Raw genomic sequence first — 27,487 nt, forward strand, 5'->3', positions numbered from 1 at the left:
ACAACTTGGAGCCACTGGAAAGTTCACGCAACCTTCTCTGTGTGTGAAACTACCCCACTTCGGCTATGTATGCCATAGTACAGTTGCTTTTCATCAGTCAGTGCTAAAACTCTTGGCTTCTTACTTCCAAATCCAGTATGCACAGCCTAGAAAAACCATGACCAGTGACAGTCACACTATGGCCTTGACAGCGATCATGCAAACCCAGCTTTGTCTGAAAATGCTATTTTTCTGGAGAGCTCTGTTATACAATTCCTCCTTATTTCTTTACTGCTGTTTTTCTAGCACAGCGCTACCTCCCTGGTAACAAAACATTTCAAAATACTTTCATTCTCCTTAATACAGCATGTAAATATTGTACTGTTCGCAGTGGAGCCAGCAGGTCACGATCGTAACGCTGCCGTGTGCTTTCCAATTAAAAAAAAACAAAAAAAAAGCCTTACACAATATATCCAGTTTAAATTATTCTCATTGTTTCCTGACAAGATAATGAATAGCATGAACCGAGTGCTCTTCTACTTACAGTAAAATGTTAATTTGATCAAAGACCAGTGGTGTGAATAGCAAAATGAGATACTTACAAGCAAAAAAGTATAACCTTTCCCTTAAAGTTCCACCAGCCAGGCTGCATTTCCTTATTACACGCTAAATTCAGTGTGGTACGTGGCAAAAATCTTCCTATGGGCTCGGCGTGCGTATTATCACAAGTAATTCTGCTGAAGTTAATGAGCCTGGTTATGGCAGTAATCACCACGCTTGGTTTTAAGCGCTTGAAGCTGACATTCTTACTTGCAAGCTGCCGCAAAAGCTACATTTCTCAGAGTATGAGATCAATTAAAGCACACTGCTTCAATGTGCTTTAATTTTCTAACTTTTGAGATATAAAAATTTATTTTAAAACCTTTAAACGACCCTTGCTTTCACAGAACCACAGCAAGGTTATCAGAAAATCTGTGACATGAAAGACTCTCCAGGGCTTTGGCACCTATTTTTTTCCAGCAATGAGAATTTCACAGAAAAAAAAAAGAAAAACTCCAACAGAAGAGGTTGGGTTGTCTTCATTCTTGTCTTCAGGCTACTGTACTTTCCTCTGCACACTGAAAGGCTGCCAGATCCATGTATTCCCAAATGAAAGCCAAGCATTTACAGGAAACCCCTGTGTTTGTATGAAAATCCTATTAACCGTCTTTTGCCTTTATACAGCACTTCTCCATGCAAGGATCTCAATGTGCTTTATAAAGTAAATGTTATTATTCCCATTTTACAGATAGTGAAATCGCAGGATTAAGCAAATGACCTCATCTGCTATAAAACAGCGTAACTCTGCCGAATTCAGCGGGGCCGTGGCACACCACAGGATCTAGCTCATTGCAAAGGGAGTCAGAAATAACAAGAAAATACTCTGGCAGCATTGGTGGGCGGTATCTGTGTTCGCCTTGGTGCACATGAGTCCCATCAAGATGAAAACCCTTCTTCGTAGAAACATAAAACCAAGGATTGCCTTGTCACTGGTTCTGTTATGGTGGGTCAGAGCAAAACCCTCCCGCCCAGCGCCTGCGCTGCCTATACTGTGTTCCAGTTGTGTTGCTAAGTGAAAGAGGGGAATTTATTCCATCTGCTGCTCAAAAACATACATATTTTATAGCGATCTCACTTAGTGGGACTATCTTTTCAAACCATTTTCCAATGTGATTTGTTCGAGACAGGAAGGTACCACATCCAATGAAGTCAAAAAATAATCCTGAGAACAGCATTTCTGCTAAAACGCCCTGGTGAGGCTTTCCTTCTATTTCTATAGCAGACACTGTTTTATATATTTTACTGGTAGTCTGGTTCCAAAAAAATGCTTGAACTCTCTAACCCTTCCTCTACAGATCTTAAAATCTAACACTACATTTCTGTGGAAGAAACGGCACTGATCCACCCTAGATGCTTTAATAAACGGTGATGTATCTTAGAAAGAACAGTTGTTCTTGTTTTATTGGTAACAGAAGTTTCTATATTTGACTTACTTTCCTCAGAAAAAAATAAGAAATAGAAATCTGGGAGCACTATCAGCACTGTGAGACATTCTGCTTTTCCAAAGGGATAACATGGCATAGACGTAGAAAAAAAAAAAAATTCTCTCTCTATATCTTTCACAATATAGTCCACAAAAAAAGTCCCATGTTCTCTTTCTGTTATTACTCCTAAAATCTAAGGATACCTATATCTGAGCCTGGTTTTCAAATCTATTTCCTCCTCCTCAAGATTAAAATACAATAATCCAGGATTAAGCAACCCTAACTGAAATTCTTATCTTTTTCTTTTAAAAGTGAAAAAGCACTTTGTTTTTCAGGAAGCCCAAATTACAAAGCCCATTAGACATTTGTTTTTTTTTTTTTTAAAAAAAAACCCAAAGTGAACTGAATGTATAAAGCCAATAAACAGATCTGGAAAAATCTATGACATAAACCCACAAACTTAGACTCAATACTAAGACTTCAAAAAGAGCCTCTTTTTTTTTTTTCATATTGAACACTCCAAAGTATTTCTGCGTCCACAACACAGGAATGACCCTTTTCAACAGAAACCTCAGTTTTTCTCATGCACAACTGGGTGCATCCAGGTTGCTAGATGAAATACAGAAACAGAAGTAGAATTCATTTGAATAAATTTGTCCCAAAGATTTGTGACTTACCGCCATAAACACTCATGAGAAAGGTCTAAACTTGAAAAGGTACAAAACAGTGCTAACCGTAAATATTTGTGTAAAATACACATTCACAAACCGGTAACTGTTGCAAATGCAGAAAAGTACATTGGAGCTTCATTAACTTCACTGATTGGAAATTATAATATTCTGGGAATCAAACAATGAAAAATTCAAAGATGCTATATCCCAAACTACGATAAATCATTTATTTTGACAAGTAAGGGTAGTTTAGTTTTAATTATTTATTATTATACTTCGTGGCATATCAGAAAATATGCAGTGATTTATTGTGCAAAATGAAATGTTAATAAAACGAGTCCCTTCTCAAACTACAGGATTATTAAATCTTCATGGAGATGCGGGGGTGAACTCTCGGGTTATTTTTGTTATCGAGCTGGTGGGTTAGTAAAGTGAAAATGAGCCACTGCTATTGTATTTAGTGATATTTGGACCAGCCCTTAACAGACCAAGCCACAGAAATCATACAGCCTGGGGGAGGAGGAGAGAAAGGGAAAAGGGAGCCCCGCTGCCGCTGCCCACAGCTCTTCTGCTGCCTTGCAGGTGATGCGGGTGCATCGCGCTGCTAAAGCAGGCCACGGCTGCTGGCCTCGGACTTCACACCCCTGTACAGCTACACATCACGGAGCTAACGGCTCCTCCCGAGGCAGGTGCAGGTAGCCCAGCCGTTGGAATGTTCTGTTCTTGTCTTTTTTTTGTAGCTGTTTATAGCGGAAAAGTTCCTCCACAGGCCACCGCCTCCCAGCCAGCACCCACCTCACCCTAACAGGGGGTTTAAACTCGTGAACTTAAATTACTCCGAGCTTTGTAAATCAGAACAAGGCTAGCTATGCTGCAAAACCCTCAGGACCTCGGATTAACAGCACTGAGTGACTGGATCAGCCGCTGAGGAAGGGCGGTCATCTCAGCACCCGTGCTGCCGCCGCATCGCTACCTCCAGCCCCCATCCTCCACCCCAGCTTGCCTCGCTCAAGGGAGGGATTTATTTCTCTCATAGGTCAGGGTTATGTGAGGGGGAAAATTCAGTCTACACCTTGCGTTGACAACACAATGGAGAGAAACTGAGCTTTGCGGTCACTACTCCTTTTTCTTTCTAAGCAGAAATCTGCAAAGCTCACTGGTATTTGAAGGCAATTATTTCTATGAACTAGTAATTTCTGGGGATGATAGCACACAAATAAGCCCAGAAAGCTCCTACATGAAACAATTTATGGATCCAAATGAGGAAAAAACAGTGATGGATGGAGTCCGAAGACTGAGAAGAACGGTCCACGCTTCACCCAACAGGACATGAGTGCAGGAGTTAGATCAACTCTGTCCCCGTGGCTTTCATCACCCGGAATACGGACGCCTGGATCAACATCAGTGGGTACATCCACCCTCTGGTGACTGCAGAACTGGAGAGGGCAACGGCACTCCCCACCTCTTAAGAGTCAGAGAGGTGTCCTCACATAAAGCAAGGAAAGTCCAGAAATGCCAGCTCTGGATTTAAAAAGGGCATTAACTGAGAAAGGGATTTTCGAGAAATATCAAGTATTTAAAAATTTACACCCAACATTTTCCACATTTTCAGTGGAAACATTTTGCTGTTCTGTAAGTTTCTGTTCCAAATCCCAGTCGTTTGGGTCAATGTTAATGCCAGAGCAGCACAATCTCACATCAAAATCAGCAAGGCAGTCTGTCCTCAAAGTAGGAGTCATGCTGAGCATGACTCTTTAAAGGTAGCCTTAATAACAGGGAATAAGTACTTACTGAAACGGTAAAAGGAAATGTTAATTTAACTATTAAATACATAATTATGTTAAGTACTTGTTTCTGCAATTGTAACACTTCAGCCTGATACAAACTCACTTTCTGGCCTGTGTAATGGATTTAATTTCTTCCAATTTTTTTTTCAACTGTAAAGAGGTAAAACAAAGGAATTGCTGCCACAAAGATTACTTAGTTATAATTTATAGAAGTGTTTTATAAAGGTAAAGCCTCACACAAGACAAGGACTAAGGGCATGTTCCAGCAAATCAGCTGAGCTACTCCAGCAGCTCGCTGCTCCTGCTCCTCCACCGGTGAACTTTCCCTTCCCCGTCTCCTCCAAGGCCACACGCTCCCCTCGCATCCCCCATCTCCGCGCTGCTGCTTCTCCCATGTTTTGTTGAGCTGCTTCAATTTGCTAAACCCACCGAGAACAAACCTGGCTGCTTCACCTCAAATTCAGGCTCTTTTGCAGTTACTGAGCTCAAAGGAATCATTGTAGGGTACCCCAATAGCAAAGGCTGCTGCTAGGGAGGGACAGGACCACAGCAGCCGGGAGGGGGAAGCAGAGGAGGGGGAGATGGGGAAAGGGGAGACAGAATTACCTCTTCTGGCTTTGCAACAGCTCCAATGAATTGCACGCTAATGTTTACATACAGATCTGGGGTTTGCTGAATTACAACCAAACTAAGGGTTATGCACATAAAAAAACCCCGATAAAGTAAAAAAAAAAACCACACTGCAGGTTTGTTCCAGTTAGATAGGAAAATACATTTAGCATTTCTATATAAATGGGTATATGCCATTTTAGTATGGCAATAAGGAAATCAGAAGTACCTGTTCTTTAACTACAACCACCCTACTACTCCGAGACAAGAAAAAATCTACTGGGTAAATCACTGCTCAACTTCGCAAAATGCACCACCTTTACAAAAATCACAAAATAATTCTACCAAAAACATCTTTAACATCTACATAATTTCTAAAAAGTCTACAGATTTTCAAATAATTACTAGCACTTTCATAAATATTTAATGCTGTCTACAAAAGTTCTTTGACAGAACTAAAAGCCCATTGTGCAAACCCCAATTTCATTTTACTGACGAGATAATCAACCCCAAACTTACAAATCTGCCTTCCGCTTCATTAGTATTTTTCCAATTTATAAAGAACTAATGTAAAGGACAATACACTCGCTATACTTTTCGGCTGCACCAGGGGAGCACGGGGGCTGAAAGCTGACGTAGCAAAAGCAAAAGACAAACCAAAGCAGCAGCTGGAGAGGGGGTTAGCTTTCAACAGGATCAGCGACCCGGTCTGGCTCACGGTGCGGCTCCACAACCACGACCGGCAGCACGAGGCGCGCAGCAGGACCGCGCGGTGGGGAAGGAGGTGCAGCTGCTCTTCCTGGAAGTGAGCTGCTCTTAGGTTAGCTTAAATTGGATTACAAAACCATAACCGCAGAGACTGAAGATCTGTAATCTCTGATCTTACCTGACAGAGGGATCAATAAGGCTCACTGATAAGCAAATGCCTGGTTGAGGCTTCCCTCTGTGAAAGCACCACCCACTGCACATATCACCTGTGAACCCTGCACGTCCATACCCATCTCCTTCATCACCTCGAACCATCACTCTAAGTACAGACTGGATCAGAATGGCACTTTGCTTGGGTGTTGGGTTTGCTTTTTAAATTTTTTTTTTTTAAATTCCATTCACTGTCTCGGGAGCGTGTGCACTGTGTGAGGGAACACAGGAGAGACATTTCACAGTCTACCAAATCAGCGTCTGCAGGAACAAATTACAATATCTTTGTTTTCCTGCATGGCACAGTCTGATCCAGGCCTTGCTAAAAATTAGTATGGCCAATAAAACATATCAGAAAAGGAAGGAAAGAGAAAAGTCCAGAGACGTCCACAGAAGCTTGAGCTGCAGCAGAAGGTCAGGCTTTCCTAGGTTGGGCTCCTGGCAGCCCTGCCACTGCTGCAGGGCAGAGACCCTTTAATTTGGGTAAACCAGTTACCTGCACGTCTGAGTAGGGGCCAACGTGATGGATTTAGAAACATAGACCCAAGAATAACTACAGTGGAACACTTAAATTTAAATTATTAGAGGGTAAATATATGGCAAGCACTACTCTACTGTGCATACAATCCTCACAGAGTATCAGTATCCCTGAAGAGCTGTATTTTTCTCAAAATTTGCGTATTTTCTTACACAGTTATGACTGCTATGTACATATAAAAGAACTGTCATGAAATCCAAAAGAGAAGGAAAAAAAAAAATGCAAAGTTACACTTAGAATTTTATGAGGGACTCATTTGAAATCCTACCTGATTTGCTCTTTCAAGGTCTGTCATGATCATCTCGATTTCATCAGCCCTGGGAGAAGAAGAGAGCAGAAGCACTGTTACCACATGAAGAATGCGCTTACCAGTTCATGCGCTGTCCAGTTGCAACATTAACAGAAACAATACCAATGTTCAATTTTTTTTAAAAAATGACACAGTAAGACTGATCAGCTAAGTTTCTGACTAGTGAAATCCTCTTGAGTTTCTGCTCTGTGTACTGGTTTGCAAGTCTCCAATACCTTTGCCTGCTCCCTTTTTGCAACAAAATGACCTACCAATATCTGAGCGCGTTCATTAGTTCTTTGAAAATCTTACTCCTCAACATTCTGCAGAAGGGCAGTATCATCTTTCCTACATGTAAAGGTGCTTCACAATAATATTATAATTATCCATAATAGTCAAATTTCTTCAGTCAACTACTTGTACACTCATCCACAAAAGTAGCCTGTTACTCTTCTGTTTCAGTGTGCCTAGAAGTTCAGTTCTAAATTCTGCTAAAAAAAAAAAAGTATCATGGGGGCAAAGAGGACAAGAAATTTAATTTTACATTATGCACAAGAGAGTTTTTTGACACAAATTTATGAAACTCTAAATTTAGAATGAGGCTCTTAATGCATTTTACAGAGTTGACTAGGAAATTCAAAGGGTTGAAAATGACACAAATAGTCAAGGAAAAATAGATCCTCCACATACGTGTGTTAGGTGGCAGCTACCAGCCTAACCCTTTAAAAACCCCAGCATTTCTAAGACTTTGCCCACACAAATGCATCCAATCCTTAAGCAATCCTTTTTTATCATCATGGTGAAGCATGGGCAAATATTTCACACGCATACTCTCACGCGTGGACGGTACCAGGAGAAGAGCCCACAGAGCCAGAACTATGTTCTGTATGGATAATGTAAGACATATTACTTCTCCCCAGACATTCTGCCTGTCTTATATGTCTGGACCATATGGAAACCATAAACACTGTCCTCATCTCCTACGAACAGCAGCTTTAACCAGCAAGTCCTTTTGCAATCTGCCAACACCATAATGTCTGGTTCTCATTTTGAATCTGCGGCAGATCATTATCAGTAAAAGCTGTGAAACACTAGAATTCCCTTCCTCTGCTGATGCAGAAAAGTCAGGGTTTGTTTTTCTGCTGATCTCACAGAAGATCCGTTTTTCTGTGCAGGTGTGTGCTGGGAAAGATGGTTAACTGAAGCACTTCAGGGTACTGGCACACTCCACGCTGCATCATTACACTGAATATTGACTTACTCTTTAACAGCATTTTAGGTTTCTGCATGCACACTTAGGGAAATGCAGGAAAAGATCGTAATAAGTAAATGTGCATATATATAAATTAATGGAAAATTATTTTTAATTACAGCCTTTAATGTTGTCAGGGCAACACGAATTGCCTTTTGAGAAAATCTTTTGGACAATAATGGAAAATAGATTAACATGTGTTTTCTTGTGCAGAAGAAGCTAATGTGCTCTTACATTGGGAAGAAATCATGCACATGATGTTCTGAATTAATAATAAATAATAGACATTAGTTACTGAATTGAACAATCACTCCTTGGGCAAACAAGGATTGAAAGCGTGCAGGGAGGGAGCAGCCAGATGACTAACCTACACTTACAGCACCACTTTTGATCTCTTTAGCCTCTGCGCTCCTGAAACATCTTCTGTTTTAGACTCTAGCCCCCAAATACTTGTTAATCCACTTACAGAAATTACAGTATTTCCTATGGAAAAGATGTCCCTAAGACCATGCAAGTGACCCCATTATGTATCTGCAACGGAGAGAAGATGGAAGAGAGCATCCTAATGCACCCTTAAAAAATGTTTCCCAGTATTTTACATGTATTTTTAGCCAGGATAGTTTAAGCATCCTCTTTATATAAGCTTATGCATTCAGGCTGAATTTATGTGTGAATGCCTCAGGTTATATGGAGCCAGTAAATGATGTCTGGATTATGTCACATGCCTCCCAGAGCAGAGCTGGGAATGTCCCATCCCAACACGCTGCCTACAGCTTAAGCGAATCCAGTTTCCCCTCGCTTCTCTGTAGGGTTCGGAGAACAATGAAATCACTGCCTTTCCTCCCAAACAGGAGGTGCCAGGTATCAGCCAAAGGTCTGAAAAACTGCAGAACCTGAGAAGAGCAAAGGACTCAGAAGCACAAAACCCTCAGACCAGGAGAGGAAGAACATTCTGTTTTGGGGGCAGAAAGGTTGTTTTTGAGTTCAGTCAAGGGAACTTTTTTTTTTTTGAGAAGATGGCTCTGATGCAGAAGAGACGAGCGGAAAGGGGCAGAAGTGTGAGGGGGTCTGGACCCATCAAAGGACCCTCAGCCACCTTTAAAGATCACAAAGGCAAGCGAAGGGAGCCAAGGGTAGGGAAAGAGATGAAGGCAGCAGAGCGAGAGAAGGAACAGAGGGATGTCCAAGGACCAACGGGAGACGGGACCAAGAGCAGTAAAGCACTGGAGCATCTCGGAAGCAGTAAAGCACTGGAGCCAGCGGAAAGGTGTGAGGCTGCCAGTAGAACAGGCTGAAACACTGGATGGTGCCGGAAAAACGAGGTGGAAAGACTCAGGACAATCCTGTATTTAAAATGGACAGAAGTATTAATACTGGTATTTGTATGCCATTCCGGCTGGGGTCAGGATTTAAGAGCTCTATTACAGCACTGGTATATCCAGCCAATTACCAAAAAAAAGCGACTGAGGATATAGAACGCCATAAAAATGACATTTCTGCCCTTCAGTGCGCACAGATAATTCTGACTGAATCCAGTAGAAGTGTCACACTGTAGCCAAGGGCAAAATTGTCCCTTTGTCCTTGAGTCCAGACACACCAGCTGACTGATCCTGAACGCCCCTTTCCCTCGTACATTTTTTCCTACCTAGCTCTTCCGCACACAGTCTGTCTCGGCACACCTAATAAAAAGATGCAACATCTCCAAAAATATTCAAGCAAAACATCTCCAGCCTAGCAGTCTGCACACCAAGAGAGGTTAATGCTGCAACCATAAATGTTATCTTTAAGTAAAGTAATGAATTAAATTACTCTATATTCTTTCCTAGCACAAGTGTCAACAGCACTCAGAAGAATCTTCAAAAGGAATTCAGTCTTTTCATTTTAAAAGCTCAGCTACCACATCAGTAGCTGGCACTCAGCAGTCTAAAATCACTTATTTGAGAAACTCTCTAATAGCTACATTCATTGTTTGCTCAGCAGAAGTATTTATTATAAAATAAATTACAGTTCTCACACCTTTAATGCACTCACAGAAACAACCTGCATTGATTTATTGTTTACAAAGCACCCTGTCGAATTCAAACCTGCAAGCTACGAGGAAACTCCACTTTGGCTCACTGAATTAGTCCCACACAGGTCATTTTTGATGTATTCACCGTCCGCCACATTTGCTCATTTTCAGCCCTTCCTATTTCACTATTTCACTTTATTCCAACAGAACTGCTTGACAGGCAAAATACCACCCAGCTCAAGGCTGCCGGCACCTCATCCTGCAGGTTCTCATTGAAAATCCGGTGGGAACCTTGAAGGGAACAACCGCCAAGTTCAGCAAATCCGTGGTTATGCTGCCCCTAAATTTCTGATCAAAGTCGTTCAATGTGAACTGAACTCACTGATAAGTTACGCAGACCTGACGATTTTACTTTTACCTTCCTTCATTCCTGAGGACCTGGCCTCCTCTGAGTGCCTGGATTCCCCCATCACCCTGAAAGCTGAAGGCAAGGAGGGAAACCCAAAAATATAGTTCTTCAGACAGATACAGAGAATGAGGGTAATTAGCAACAAGATCTTTTGCTTAAGATACACTGATATTTCTGGTGTTTTACAGGAGATTTCCACACTGCAATCTAACATTATTCTGGGTTTGTCAAGAGTGATACTTTCTTAACATTAAAACGGATCTTGAGAAAAAGAGTGGGTAAAAGCTGTTTTGAGGAACAAATATTATCTACCCTGTGTTTTTTTAATCCACACATTGTATAATCATTTATCTGATCTAATTCCTTATAATCTCTGTGTTAGAGGAAAAGTAATCATGTAAGCAAGACAGTTCCTCAGTCTGTATTACAGACAGCTTGTTCTAAGTTTCCACACTTCCAGGCCAAGGAATTTAGGAAATCAAATTTTATGCCCAAGCACTTGGAGCTACAGAACAAGCATCACCAACAAAAAAGAATCCGAACCGTTGAAACAGCATGAGCATGGAATATTCTATTATTGCTTCTCTTGCTATTGTGTTTGAAGTGAAAAACAAAACGCACTAAAAGCTACGGATTTTACAAGGTATAAGCTTTTACCAGCCACGAAAGAGCCCTCAAAGCTAACATGCCGGCTATAAAAAAAAAACAACTTAAGGAGTTTTAAAAAACAAAAACCACCCCACTTTTCAATTCAATTGCTTATGGGAAATAAAAATCACAGAAAGGCTCAATTTTCTTTTTAAGATCAAGATAACCAATTAGGTTTGAACAGCATAACAAGCAAGCAAATTCAAGAACTGGTAACGTGGAAGAAGCTCAATTCTTTTTCTAAATAAAATTAAATCAGATGAAAACTGCAAACATCATGAAGCTATTCACTTCCCAGCAAGGAGAATCCGGACTTTATGATCAAAACCCAGTTGATCCAACTCCTTCATTTAGATACTAGCTTAAAGAGGCAGAAACAATTCCTTTTTTATTAACATGACAAGCGAATGGTTTGCCAAATCTTGTGGCTACAGCCCCCTAAACATTCAAACTTACTGAACCTTGAAGGAAACTGCTGTTGGATTCTTTATACACGGAAGAGCTGGAAAATACAGATGACACATTTGAAATTGCAGTCAGTGGCGCGGCCAAGAAACTTCACTGGTAGGGCAGTTGAATATTTTGGTTTGGCAAAAAACAAACAACATTTTTTCCCACACATTTGTTTTCTTTAAAAACATGTATAAGTTTACTGGTCAGAGCAAACGGTATATGGAGCCACTGGGGCTTGTTAAAACGTTCTAATTACTAAAACATTTACACAGGCAATTTCAAACTACAGGCATACATTATCAACTAACGTGCATTTATGTTTAATTAAGAAAAAAAAGAAAAATCCCACTTGTAACATATATCTGTGATCGTCACAGAGCAGATTTGGGCCAAATTAAGTAAACATCTTAGCCTATTAAAATTAGAGGCAGTATAATCTTGTACTTTGCTAGCATGAGACAAAATGGGAAGAGTTGTTTAGGACATTTGGGAGGGGAAGAGAAGAAGGAGAAGGGTCAGAACATTTAAAAAAAAATAAAAGAGAGGGGGCAGTACAAAAAGGCAGTGCATTGAGTTTTTTCAAGTCTCAATAAAATTTTTATCAGGGAAGGTTGGTGGGTGTAGGAAGTAATTTCGGATCACTAAACAACATCAAAACTGCCTGCGGCCCAATGATCACAGCATTCACTCAGGGCACGAGAGCATTCTAGTATTTGCCTATTCAATTTTATTTTTTCTTTAAGCAAAAAAGGATGGCAAATTTCCTACTCAAATTCAAGACTCCTTTTAAGCTCTGCTGGTAGATGCCATCACCTACCCCTTGCACCTCCGTGACCTTGCCGAGGTGCACGTGGTGCTTGGCTGGCTTAATTCCTAGGACCTACATATGAAGAACCAAACACTTGCTTTTAAGCTCTGAGAATGCTTCCAGTAGATAATATTAAAAAAAAAAATCCACAAGTTCTATTTTTCTTGCATCTTCTTACTACCACTATACACACAGCTTAGGCATTTTTAGAAATCATAATGATTCTAATCCCACAGACACCCATATTGGATAAATCCACCTTTATTGCTAATACAACCTCCCAAAGCCATAGACAGAAGGGCTGTACAAAAAGAAAGTTATTTCACCATAACCAGGATAGCACGTCAAAGGGCAAGAACTCACACAGTTTTTACTAGTAAGTTCTCAAATCTACTTTTCAAATTGCAAGAGCTATAGGTTAATATTTTCTTTCACAGCAACCCTCTAAGGATCTTCAGATCAGATAATCCTTTTTCCAATGTCATATAAATCCAGGCCTCTTGTAAAAGAATTTCTCTGTTCAGGGATTCATAAATCCATCAACTTCAGTAATGAATTGGGTGTTTCCTTTCCTAGGAACTCAATTGAAGAAAAAATCCTCTCTCTGCTAAGCACTGAAACACTGAAGGCTTTAAATTGAGAGATCAAAGAAAGGCTGGTTTCAGGTGCTCCAGCGATTACAGAATACGTCATCTGGATTAATCTGGGGAATGGTTAAATGTTCACTGTACATTGTCCAGATCCCTCTTTGCAGTTATCCTATCCTAAATCAAGTTCCTCCCCTAGCAAAAAGGAGAGAGACTCAATGCTAACTTATTCAGGGTTTTTTTTTTTTTTTTTTTGTTAGGATTAATCCTTGTTTCCTCCCATTGCTAGCCTTGTATCCACGCAGTGCACCACATACAGATTCAAGCTGAAAAAATAAACTAAATCTCATGCAAAGATTTCTCATTAAGCACACCAGGTTAGTACCGTTAAGCACTGGGATCAAGCAGTCGCAGCAGCTGCAGGTATAATCTTCAAATAAATGATGTCCTAGGTGCTTGAAAGATGTCAAGTGATCATCAAATACTGATAAAGGTTGAAGGAACTGCTTATAAAGCCCAAGATGTTGAGCAATACCTGGACAAGACAAGAATCACCTCAATCGTGAGAAGGAAAAGACCTGATAGAATAAACCACCTTTCAGTCTATAGAAAGACTGCTTTCCAAGACAACCTGTACACCGCTTTGTTTCCTCTTTCACGGCTTAAATCAGGATTTTGAGGGATAAGAAAATCATGTTTGCGATTATAAAGTTTTGAATACAATAGAAATCAGCTTTATTCCAGTGACACCCTAGGGAGCAAAGTTTCTAAAGATCAGCAGTGTTTTCTTAATCATTTTTATGGAGAGAAATTGGTATGAGTGACACTAATTGATATGCTCAATAAAACACAGAGAGAAAAAATAAGAATTAGATACAGCAGAAAATACCAACTCATAGAACCACCGAGGCCTATTTCCCACAGTGCTCCTATATGTGACCTTGGCACACTTTGCAAACCAAAGAAGAATGTAATTGGAATAAAGAAAAGGCATACTGGTCGTACTAAAGAGTAGCCCAATATATAAATAGATGGCACATATTTTTTATTTAATAACACTATTTTCTTACATGGCACGTATTTACATATCACAGCCATGAATCCTGGCTCGCCATGCTGTTCAATCCTCCATTTAAACACCTCTGACTCAACCTTCATTCGTGTTTTTCCCTCCACAAGAACAGATCTCTCGTGAACTCTGTCCAGCCATCATGCTGCCCATTACAGAAAGGAAAAGAAATGCAATAAATCCTTTTTCTCCCGGTCTCATGATCAAACATGTCCTCTTTCACAACGTATTTTTGCAAAGCCCTATGAACAGTGTTCAAATCAGTAATTAGGAGTGTCTAGATTTGGATCACACTGCGTTTCCTCCCACCTCAGACCACTGGTGACAACCCTTTGGGCCATTCAGGAGTTCAAAGAAGGCTGTTGAAACACGAGATAATTTTTGCATCTGAAATTTGCATAAACAAATAACCTTGTTTAGACGGAAAAATCAGTTTCCACTGACTTCTGAGGGAGCTGGCGAGAAGTCTGCAACGTCACGAGCTGTGGGCGCATGCTCCTGCAGGTTCCAGTACTGGCAGGCAAAGAGAGGAGTCCCTGAATTCACTTCTGGTGGAATCATTTTGACTTGCCTTTAGAGACTATGGAGAAAAGGAGGAAGAATCTTCTGATGTTTAATTTTTGATATATTTATGCCTGAATCCCACCTGCATTAATGTCCTGAGATTAAGATCCTATGCCAGTATCAGTCCAAACCCACCACATTTGCAGGATCAGGTCCTTAGGATGAGGAACACAGTCTCCAGATTCAGGTTATGCCGACTATTCATGCTCAGAGGAGTCAATTTAGACAAACAAACATTTCCAATTGCCTTCCTGGCCACTGCCAACCCGCACTGTGCTGTGCCCTGGGTAGCAGGAGTCACTGCCTGATCCAATACTACGGCTCTGAGGATTTTCTACCAATGCAAGATGACACCGATGCAGCAAACTCTCTATTTCCTAGTGCCTCCTGTTACAAATTGAAAGAGCTTGCTGCAATTCCCCTCTCCTGACTTCAGCTGATTCAATAACATACCAGAATTTAAACACAGACACCCTTCCCTCTCCCTCACTCGCACACAAAGCATATCAAAAGCAGGGAATTACTCCTGACTTGGCCTTGAGCAGCCAACATGATGTCAATTTTACATGTTTTATAAAGCAACAGCATGTAGAAAGCAACTCAAATGCAGGTCATATCAAGCATGTGACCCACAGAGCAATCAAAGACTGCCTGAAACTGTCATTCAAGGTTCAATCATCTTCTTGCAGGAAAAATGAAACATCTGTGGCCCAGAGAATTAAGTTATGTATTGCATAATTCATCTGGTGTCTGCCACAGCAGCCATTTTAATGCTCTAGTGATAAACATGTTTGATTATTTTTGTTTTGTTTCCTGTCGCCTCCATGGTATTCCTATTTATCTACCCATACGACAGCGCATAACAGAGATAACAAATACACCAAACAGCCGTATAGTCGGCTGATAAGACGTGGGAAATCAGCAGTCTTATTAATCACATTAAAGCAGCACCATTATTAAACCTTATGTTCCCTGTAATTGTACTTGTTTTGGTTCTTTTGGGTGCACTCTGCAGTTATATTTGATGATGAAATCAGTTTCCCAAGGATCCAAACACGAGCTTTAGAGGCCTCTCTATCAGAAAGCCGCTCTCCTCATACACAAAGCAAGTTTCACACTGTTCCCTACGTTTTGCACCCTCTCCTGACTTTTTGATCCCGATGAAAGCAGGAGGAAAGCGCATCTCAGACCAGACAACGCAGAGGACCCTCCCTCTTGCCCACTGATTCCACTAGTGGGTTTGCAGGCAGTGCTGCGAGAAATCCTAACCGAAAGCACCCTTCCCAAGCCATTTTGGGAAGTGATTGTTTTATTAACGGTAGCTTAGTTCGATTTGCTCCCAAACTCGTAAACCTTAACACCTTCCACCCACCATGAACTCCACTGACTCAGAACATGTCCTGCAGAGCGTGTGGGAACTCTAAAGCTCCAGGTCCATACGCTGCTGTCTGGGTGTTTGTCACCAGGAGTTGGCCGTTTTTGCAGTCTATACACAGAGCTGCAGATGTCAGTTCATTTGTTACACAATTAAACAGAGCAGCTATCATTTCTGCAAAATTTAGTAGACTTGGTCAATACTGGCTTGCTCCAAAAAGGTGCTTTGCACTGACGTGATGGTCAAAAACAAGCAACAGTCTCAGGCGTGTTCTTACCCATTTTCATGATCTCAATCTACAGGATTCGCACAGTGAGCAAAATCCTCAATATAAAGCAACAAGTCAGCACTATTATAAAACCTGATTTGGTAGGAGTAGAGTTTTACCTGATACCCTGGAAGCTTACATGCCGTTTCCTGTGATGCTTTACATGGAGGTGAGTCAGTGGATAAAATAACACGTTCTCCCGTAAGCCAGAACACAAATAAAGCACTGTTTCCTATCGATTGTTCCTATGAACTTGTTTAGACAGTATCTATTGTAACAATATCAGCTGCCCCATCTGTGCTTCGTGGCTGCCCCCCATTGCTACTTCCTCCTGCAACATTTCGAGGTCACTCCCCTGTCCCCTAAATGCCACCTCTCCACCTCCCAGCCCACAAATGGAAATACAGACTATGGATGCTTTCCAGCAACACGTACGTGGCTGATCAGCCAGAGAGTGGGGAGGCAACTGCTGCTTTCTCAATCTGCAGCCCTCCATTCCAACGGCTTATTTGTCTGTCCTCCCTATCCACTCCCAATTCCTAGAAGATTGACCACAGCTCCCTGTGCCGGGAAATTCTAATGCTGTTAATTTCTGCTGAAGTCAATCATCAGCTTCCAAGTTAATTTAGGAGAGGAACTGACGAACCGCAAACTGATCACCAAGCAGGCTGGCAGTAAAACAGACCCCAAGCTCCTGGCAGCTTCATTTCCTTAGGAAGCCGGGCTGAAGGCTGTGCTCGCGCAGGGCCACTGCTGGCTACGCGTGCATGGACGCACAAATGGGCTGCTCTGCTCCCGCTGCACAAGAGCAGAACTTATTCTTATTTTGCTTGGAAAAAATGTATAATTAAGTATAAAATAAGAACTTCCCTAAAGACCAAGTCTTAACTGGTTAACTCCACTGCTCTACAGCTCACATAAGCTGTTTCACAATTGTTTCTCCAAATAAATAATAATAGATAGTTTGGCATTTTGGAAATACAGCACCTGCAACAATTTACTTATTTTTACTGACGGAGTTAAAATAGATAATTTATCCAAAATTAGAAACCTTAATTGCAGGCATCTTAGGTGTCATTCTTTTTTATCGGAATGGCGATACTTTAAACTGTGAAGAATCAGCAGGAAGAATTGTCTGTGCTTTGATTAAAGATCCTCTAAAAATACACACAAATATTTTAACTTACTCAATAATGTCACTGGAGTTACAATGTGTAAAATCAGCACATACATCTTGGCAAGGTAATCTCTTTTGTTGGTTGGTTGGTTGGTTTTTTTAAGAATCACCACGTCATATCTGAAAAATTACTTCAGATTTAGAGTAGTTACAATCCCAAAATGAACAATCTCCCCTCATTCTACAGCAATGCTAAAATCACATATTTGTGTATGTTTGTTTTCTTTAAAACAAAAATAACTTCAAAAATTGGACACTGTTCACAGTTTTTACTATAGCAACGTACATATTCCAGATTCATCTTTAGGAGTTTCTTTCCCGAGACACTTGGCATCTCTTCTTCTCCTTAACTGCAGAAAGAGCTGACGAGTTCAGTAATTTGGAAGATCTAGGTTTCCGTTAATTTCTCCCCTTACTTATTCTGTACCTTGGTCCATCACTGTAAGAATCTATGAAATGGTTTTCCTTAACGTAGCTCAGCCTATATTCAGTGAATCAGATTTAAGTCAGTTTGAAAACAAAGCAGCACAGTAAGCAATTTTATGTACAGGTGTCACTCCACAGGCACATATCAAGGGAAAATTACTGTTTACCACCACAGCAATGACGGACCATCAGCTCCTGTGTTGCAGAGAATGGTAATTTTCCAGTGGCTTGAATATGTATTAGGGTAAATACAACAGGCTAAAGAAGAGAAATCCGTATGTGCTTCAATCTTAGCCAAAAAGCTCAAGTTCTCTGAATTATCTGTCCCCTCTACCCAGTCTGACTTTGGCAACTGGTACTACAGAGACTTTGGCAACTGGTACTACAGAGTATAAGAAAACATCCTACATGGCTTTTTGAAGGATTTACTGGCATGAAACAAGATAAATGTGTCCACTAGGCCAATCATCTCCAATGTACTATTTCTTACCAAGCTGCTTACGTATCCTTCCAAGCACATTTACTAACAAGCCCCCAAATACAATAATATCCCGCTTCCCAACATTGTCAAATGCACTTTAGCATCTGGGCAGCGCTTTATGATGGACAACAAAATGGATTATTTAGTGATAGAATCTGGATAAAAATGCAACTTATTTTTACCTTTTGCCTTTATCTATGCAAAGGACACGCACGCTGTGCAAAAGAAAAGCAAAATGTTGTCTCTGCAGAGCATTCAAGTGGGCAATGTATTTGGGCCATGTTTGAGATGCTTTTGGCTTTAGAAGCGAATATAGGCGACGTGCCTTTTCTCTGCTAGCTACTCAAGCAAGCATTTCCTTCTGGCTATCGAAGAAAACAGCATTACATGGTCTCTGATAAAGGCAACTGACATCCTTCGATCCAATAAACGGACTGAAAATAGCATAAAGCATGATGGGAGACGCGTTTACTGTACATTTTGAGCAGGTTTTACCCTTCCCATGAGCTACGCTGAAGATTACCAATCAGGATGACTGCTGTCTTTATAATAATATATCCAATTACCAACACAGTTTTCTCTCTTCCCAATTTGTTCCAGCTTTGCTCTGAATGGAAACACGGCTTCTGTCAAATTGCAATCATGTCACCATTTTGCAATTTCAGTTTATAGCTATCAATAGCATGAATCTTGCTGACCTGAATGACAAAGCTGGAAAAAAACATGCCAAAAGAAACAAAGGTAGGAACAGGGGACCACAGAACAGAGAAAACAGAACAGGGGAAGGAGAAAAGACAGGTAAAGTCTAATTCTGCACAACAAGCACCAGTTCATTATTACTTAGTGGAGACCGATGCCTGAGACATAGAACAATCTCTTGGTCTTCAGATGAAGGAGTTGCCTTCCTCTCTTTCTCTTCCCTACTCCAAATTTGCTCTCGCACCAGTGGGCATCCCGAGAAGCAGGCTCAGCCTCCAGTTACCCTCAGAAGTTGTACTTGGCCGAGGAGCTGGATGGTAGGTTGGCACCAACTAGATGCTGTGCTGGTGTGAACCAGTGCGGTGTCACTCGAGTCGCCTGTCCCAGCAGAGTATCTGGCATATTTTATTTTCACATCTTTGCTGAATACATAAAGCTGCTCAATTCTTTTCTAACTTAAGCCTCCAGTTGTATCGGATTATGAGAGATGCTCACTAATATGATTGACAGATTGCCTGTCTACACAGAATGTAAACTAGATAGATATTAAACAGTGAAATTACTTTAAATAATCCTTCGTGGCAAAACCCAACACCACTAGGTACTAGTCCTTGGAGAACAACAGTGCAGTATTTTCTAATTTAACCTTTCACAATTTTATTTGCAGAAACACTTTTCGAATTCTCTATTTCCCTTTCAACAGTTGTTTAGCCTTTAAAATACTGCTGAAGTAAAACAGCTTCAGGCTTGACTAATACTGTAGTCTGTGGTATGGAACTATTTGATTATTCTGTGTCAACAGCTAATGTAACAGGTTTAGTCCTTCTACAGAAGGGAAGGCTGAACTGGAAACAACAGTTTTCTGTTGCTAATGACAATTCCTCAACATTTCTACTCCAACCAAAAGACACGCTGACGTCAGAAGCCTCTTCGGTGGATGAAAACCATCCTTCTCAAAGGTAACAACCAGCTGCAGCAAAGAAAGGAGGTAAGATAACACCAATCTACCTTTTGGATTTGCTTATTTCTCAACACAGTTCTCACTCTATTAACCCATGGGTCTTGCAGCCACAAGACAAGGATTTGCTTAACGAGCAATTTCACACTATTTAGACCTTAAGTGGCCAAACAGCTCCCCTGGTTGTTCCCTGACCCGGGGAGGTGTAAATGTAAGCCATAACCCTATCAAGGCTCACACCTCCACGTCTCTCCCTCCTGCCGCAGCACCCACGTTTCTCCAGGTGTGACATCCTCTACCCGGCTCCATGGTCTCACCTGCAAGATCTGGGGAGCTGGGCTGATCTGTAAGCCAGACACATGGGCAGGGTGTGGACCTACACACCAGGCTCTAAGCTGGACGGGACACCCCGGGAAGACATACGGGTCGCAAAGACACAGCTTGCCTGCCCTCAATTTATTGCATTCAGTTGGGTACTTACCCAGAGCACGAGCTTGTACACAGGCACAGCCCCAGAGCAGGGGAATTTCCCCTTCTTTTACCCGAAGAGGACAGTTTGTGCCATCAGTTCCTGCACTGTATGTGTAAAAGTTTTTAAACTTTCCAAATAAAGTCTATCTAGTCTTCTGCTATTTTCTCTAGGCTTAGCTCCTTTTACGGCACTAAGTAGTAAATCAGTAATTCAGGGAACCTTACTTTGCTTCTGAAGTGTTATACAAACAGAGAGGATGGGGCCAGACTTGCTGGCCCCTCGAGCCGCACACAGCTGAGCCTCCTTCCCCCTCCGCCTTGCCTTCGCTTGCAGGTTGGTGTGGCTGCATCATCTTCCCACGTCACGGGCTGAGGCGTGCAGCGAAAGTTTATTTGATGTGGTATCAGAAATAAGACCACCCTGCCGCCACACACACAAAAAAGGTGCAGGAGGGGAGGGTCTGTATGGGCAGGATGCACAAATACACTGTAAAGCTCACAAATTTAATCCAGGGACTTTTTTTCTTAAATTTGCTCCCAGAAACTGTCAATAGGGAAATCTTCCACGGGCCCTGGCCATATAGCTTATTTTCGGGTATCTAGTACAGCTAACCTTACTGCAATACCAATGCTATGTTGGGAGAAGGTACAAGGGAACAGGAATTAAATAAGAAAAAAGCACGGGGAGGGAAATGTTAAATAAAAAAAAAGTTTCATTAATACAGATACCAGACAACATGTTCACCGAAAAACAGTAACAAAAAGTGTTTAGAGAAAGAGCAAGGCTTATCTACCACACATAACACAGGAAGACTGTTAAATACTGACCCGGGTGAGAACTGGCACGCGCCCGGCACGTCTCACCGCTGCCAGCTAACTGCCTGGCTCCGCTCTGCGCAAACCTGGCGCCACAGCATCACTGACGACGAGGTGGTGACAAAAATCAATCCAAAAGGCAAGCAAGACAAGCAAGTCATCTGTATCACAGCTAAAATATGTTTTTGATCAATAATAAAAAATCAACTCATACTCCTTTGCCAAGAAAATAGATTATTTAATCAGAGTACAGACAGATAGAGATGTTAGATAATCAAAAATAGCTCGCTCTGCTATATTTAGTGGCCACTGTCTTTCAGTGAAGAGGGCAAAAGTACACTCATTATCAGTTACAAGCCCTGTACTGAAATGGTTTTCTGATGAGTTAAGCTGGTCCGACACACTCAACATCAAGACATTGTATATTTAAAACTACAACTATGGCAGTATGAAGGCAATGAATAGGGAAAAGACAAGAAAGTCATTGCTGTCCTATGGATAGTTATCCAACAGGATCAAAAGGATCGAATCCCAGCTAAAACTTCTATACCAGGGAATCCACAACAGTGGTTTCTAACCTTTCTAACTTTCAGACTACCCGGAGTTTTCCATCAAAGGACGAAACATTAGTATAGCACATTTACAGTTTATGACTGCTTGCCTTCCACAGTTATTTCTGTGATCTCTTTAGCAATAACCAGTGGAATTGCAGGAATTTGCAGAACGCACAGAAAATCACTGATCTAGACCGTCAACACAGAGCTCACTTAATACTACCGCAGCCTGACTGGCCACACTGTGCGTAGCTGAGAGCCTTCCACCATTTCTGAGATCCACGCTGTCTTAATGAGACGCTCAAAGCAACTTCTGTCCATGGATCGTCCCCCAGATGCGACCAACGCTACCATCAACGGGATTGTCTTTCCTTCCCTCCAGCTTCCCCACCAAACAACAAACACCAGAAAAAAAAGTGCAATTCATGCTGAAGTCAAGCACCTCTAGCTTTTATGGTTTCAGATATGGAAAATTTCAAATAAGGCATCAGAAAAAACAGCAGTTAAACTAAGGGCTGGTTCACAGGCCTTCCACACTGTTAAATAAAAGTGAAAGAAAGCCTCCTGTTCCTAACTGGAACATGGATAAAAAGAATGTTTAGTAGAATAGCTGGTGATTAGCACTGGTAACTACCATTTCTTACGTTGGTTTAGGCATCAAAACCAACAAGCAACTGTATGAACTGGTATTTGCAGGAGGTTTATAGAGCTGGTTGACACAGCGTGGGTGTCCAGCCACCGCAGCGCCCCGAGACACGGAATGCAAAGCAGCCATGGAAGATGGCGATCCTGCAGCGCCACGCCTTTCAGGTATATTTTTCCCTTAGATGTCAATTTTAGACACTTTAAACTTCATGCGGACAAAAAATTCTTAATGATCACAGTATTCTAGAAAGATAAGAAAACAAACAGTGTAAACAGAAATCAAAACTGCTGCTTCATGTAACAGATACCTTAGACATCCCTCAAATGTTTAGGAAAGCTAGAGAGGAAAGAAAGCACTCTGCCCATTAAAAAGAATAATAAAAAAAGATAATTATAGCTGGCTCCAAATGTTAACAATTTAATAGTTACAAGATCTAAGTACTGTAAATGACTAATGCATGCAGCAAATGTATTCGCAACAGCGTACAAAACAAAGCCCTTAAAAGTCGATAGCTCTGGAAAAAAAAGTATAAACTGTTTTATAACATAAGCTCTGAAGCACATGACATTGAGAAAGTCTTTGTATTATCCCTCTTTTGTGACTGGCAACAAGACCATCGCCTTGATTTGCCAAGACGACAAATGCCCAGTAACGCACCATTCGGGAGCTGCAGATACCTGCACGACTGGAACAACACTGCTGCATCCTCGCAGCTCTTAACAGAACGAGACGCGATGGGGGAATTTTTTCTATCTGCACAAAAAGTCACAACATATTTTAAGACAATTATCCACATGTACAGCCAAGGAAAGACTGCTGATAAATTTAAGTGACTACAAACTGGAACACCTAACAAAACACTGCTGAGTATTTTCTACGCGGCACTTTCTGTGCGTATTTTTTGCCAGCAATGTTCAAAAATACAACTTTAATCCCTATCCCCTTGCTGTGACTGCAGTTTGACTTTCAATGAAGTATCAGCATTTTCCCCAAGTAATTAATGAAATAGCAGCATCCATTCACTCATGGCTTGTAAACAAAGACTAATTTGCTGTTTATTTTATTCAACTAAGAGAAGCTTAGGTACACATAACTGAGTAGCTACCAGTTACAGGTTCAAGTTGCTTGTTAAAAAAGGGCTTTTCTGCCTCAATCTGTGCGTGACACGGCAAAGACCGGAGTGCAACAGGGTGGGCCCCACCAGCAGGACAGCTCGGTGTCCAGCTCGAGTCTGGAGCGAGCAGGAACACGGAAACATTTCCTTCTCCAAACATGCCCACATGGAGACCATCACTTATCTTCCCAAACAAACAGCAGCGCAGGTCGCTCCCTCCTGCCTCGGGTAGGCACTTCCCACCGCTACAGGCTAATGAACAACCGAAGGCTCGGTGGAGGGGCTCTGGACATCTATTTATCAAGCAGGGACTGAAAGGAGAAGTCTCAGACAGCAGTAGCCTTCCGGCCCTCACTTCCTTTGTGGATGATCTGCTACTGAGCTAAAAAGAGCAGCTTTGCTAGCTAAAACTTACAATATATTTTCTATTATCAAAGCCAGAAATTCTGTTGAGTAGCGCCTTCAGTCCATTTGCTCATGATGTTCTCTGTTGATGAATACACCTGATTTCACGTCAATGTGATTAAATAAACCAGACAATGCCAGGCTGGATGAGTCTCAAGAGGTTCTAGTTCAAGATGTGAAATACTTGCCCCAGTAAGCACAACTTGAACTAAACTGTGTGCATTCTGGATTTTTATTACCTTCTTAACCTCAGAAAACCTCTGGTTGCCTCCTTGCTTTTGTTAACCTAAGTGTAACATAAGAATTACAGATTTTGTATAAACCGCCACACTGATCCAAAGGCTTTCATAGCATGTGAGGACTGAAATGGAAGGGACGGGAAATGAAAAGGAGAACTAAAGAAGATGGAAAAAAGTCCTGCAAAGTATTTTGACTTATTTGGAGCCCACAGCTCTTGGCAGACAGATGGATCAGGTAACAGGAAAATGAGTGCTATGGCTGACATTTTCAGATACCAGAAATCAAAAGGAACAACTCTGAAATCCAGGCCATTTATAATCAGTTGCCTACACATGATGTTACAGGTCTCATCTTAAGCAGTCTAAGTGTTAAATCTTCACCTGCTGTGCAGAAGTTCACGTTACTCCATTCTCCTTCAGAAAGAAAGGAATACAGTGATCCCATGCCACATACTCCTTGTAAAATAAAAAAAAAAGACTTTAAAAAAAGATACCAGTCGAAAAGCAGCAGGATTAGGAAAAGAAACTGTGTCTCCAAGTAGCAAAGCCACCTTCTTCTGTCATTCCCCAGCAAACTCTCGTTCTGGAACTGGCGAAGTGACTCCTGAAGATGACAAAGGTTATCACCTCCAGCACAACTATCCAACAAAAACTGGTTTCTAGCTTCCAGGTACTAGGGAATGGTATGCAAAGAACATGGCTGTTTTTCCTGACAGTCACTTACTCTCTACGAAACTAATTCCAGAGAGATCACAAAAGCCCCACTCCTTCTACAACAGACTGTCAGTTGCTTTGTCTCCAGGTTAGGTGCACCTTTTGATGGCAGGCAGGGACTTCACCTTTTTATCAATCAGCTCCCAGTCCCCTGCTCCTTGAGCCCTTTGGTAAAGGGGTGAAGGATCTCCCGGCCTGTGCATTTCTGTGATGAAACACATCTGGAACTGCAGCCTGGGGATGGAGCTCTTCCTGCCAACTGCTGCCACCAAGGCAATGCTGAGTTTGCACTTAATTAACAGATTAAGGCTCATCCATACTCCGAAAGGGGCTTTGTCGCAAAGAAATGTTGCATATGAAATGGCAGACAATGCTGAAAACAGAGAAGCTGCTGGTATCTTCAGCAATTTAGGGACAACACTGAACAACTTAGCTTTAAGTAGAACATTATTTTCTCTCATATCATACACAGAAGCTGCTATTTAATTAAAACTAAGCTGCTTAAGCCATTAAACTGGCAAATGGCTATACCAAATGACTTGTCAGTTGTTAGCATTCAAATAGCAGGAGTTGTTTGCTGTCACACTCAGACGGCAAGTTGCAACGCTCACGGCACATTTCCCTCTTGGCTCCACAATTCCAAACCAACCCAGGACTGTGAAGTTATTAAAAGTGCTACTGTAAATTACTGAGGAATACTTTCTTACCGTGATCTTCAACGACACCAATATCATGCACTCTGCTGCAACTTAATTATTTCAGCTTCTGCCCTAGAAATATAAGCCATTCCAGTCATCTACTTTTTAGAAGTAGAATTTATTAATTCTGGTTTTGAGCCCCAAGTTTAAGCAAGTCCAGAAACAGCCTCCTGATTCAGATTCTGCATATCTCAACATCAAAATCTGTAACTAAAAAGCATAACTTAGTACAGCAGCTACTTTTTTCTGATCCCATGAAAAAAAAAATTAAAAAAATCAATGTATTTTCTTGGGTCAATAACAGGAAAAGATCATTCCGGCCATGTGGGCAAACTTCAAAGCCACAGGAGGTGAACATCACTGAAAACATCCAAGTTGAGACATTCTATAAGACCCCCTGTTTGCTTATCACTAGGATTTGGGTCAAGCCAGGGAGCATCAGGCTGAGGCATCTCTGGAATTCAGGCTGCGAGACTCTGCCTCTTGCTCCTCTGCAGTCTTCATTCGCTTCCCCCAAACGGGAAGGACAGTGGCAAGGAACTTGGAACAGTTAAATGCACTGAATTTGTTGATCTTTTTACTTCCTATGAGTCATATGTCTCAACTCTACCACGACGCATATAAAAATCTGCTATAACTCATTAAATAAATATTTCCACTTTGGCTCAGTAAAAGCAGAAAACTCCCACATTAAAGCACCACACAGGTAAAACAATGAAAAATGCTAGAATTATTAAAGTTGCCCATTCCAGAGAGTTATAATGCCCATGCTGTGGGGCAGTCAGTGGTAATACAGCATTATTTTTATTATGACAGATGCCGTATGCGTCTTTTTTCCTTTGGTGTGGTCTCCAGAAAAGAAGAATATTTCCATTCATCACAGAATGACCTAACGGATGGCACTGTTTAAATGAATGGTCAGCAAATGCATTTTATGTGCTTCTATTTATGTACATTTATTTTTACAGGCTACGATGCAAGCATCAGAACAGCACTTCCACTTTTCTATCCAAGGACGGAAAGACTATCCACACTAATGAAGCCCTGCCTTACCCCGCGTGCCCTTTTTACGTATGGCAAAACTGAGTCAGCCGCCTTCTTTTAGGTAGCCTGACACAACAGAAATAAGACGTAGAGGTAATTACCAGAAGAGCACATGAAAACAAGAGTGGCCTTTCTGTAAGATAAAGTCTTAAACTAAATTTTTACCGAAATACAGTGCTTTTTAACAGAATTTAATAGATGCCTAGAACTACTGAATGAAACGACGGGATCTCTCTGCATTTAGTAACAAGCCTTGCAAACCTTAATCTCATGAGTCAGTAATAACAGTGGAGGAAGTAAAGACAATCTTGGGTCTATAATCAATAAGACAAGCTGCTTAAAAGACCTCATCTGAGACAAATGTGTAAATGTCTCACCAAAGCAGAGATGCTGATTTATGATTGAAAAGTGTAAATGTACTTCCCTGGTATCAGTTAAGAACAACTTGCCCGTCTCACTCGCAAGGGCTTAAGGCAAACGGTTTAACATCACCGGAGTACAAACTCCTCGCTAAGTCTTTCTCCCGAATGCCGTTAACACCTCTGCATGTTCTGTGTCCTGTCTAATTCTCTCCGGCTTACAACAGTCCTACCACAACTTAAATACAGCAGGCTCCTTCTCTGTTACCAAAGTTAAACCTGCAAATGCTGCATTTTTCTCTAGACAACATCCTGCCAAGATCCCTGACAAGGCCAGTCTTGGCTGCAACACACTACTGCCAAAAAGAACCAGCTACGAAAAACCCAAAGACTACACAAACAGACCTAGAAGGATTTTGAGAACAAC

General features: G+C 41.4%; 1 protein-coding gene across 8 annotated transcripts in view; it reads right to left on the reverse strand.

The window, feature by feature from the left end:
- Positions 1-27,487, reverse strand: part of CUX1 (cut like homeobox 1) — a 275,849-nt gene that overhangs the window by 92,007 nt on the left and 156,355 nt on the right. For all 8 annotated transcript variants that reach the window (XM_086763223.1, XM_086763224.1, XM_086763221.1 and 5 more), the window contains exon 9: positions 6,795-6,843. In XM_086763223.1, coding sequence (XP_086619349.1) covers positions 6,795-6,843 — 49 coding nt within the window. The remainder of the gene's footprint in view (positions 1-6,794; positions 6,844-27,487) is intronic.

This window comes from Chlamydotis macqueenii, chromosome 19 (assembly GCF_036417535.1).
Source record: "Chlamydotis macqueenii isolate bChlMac1 chromosome 19, bChlMac1.mat, whole genome shotgun sequence".
NCBI lineage: Eukaryota > Metazoa > Chordata > Aves > Otidiformes > Otididae > Chlamydotis > Chlamydotis macqueenii.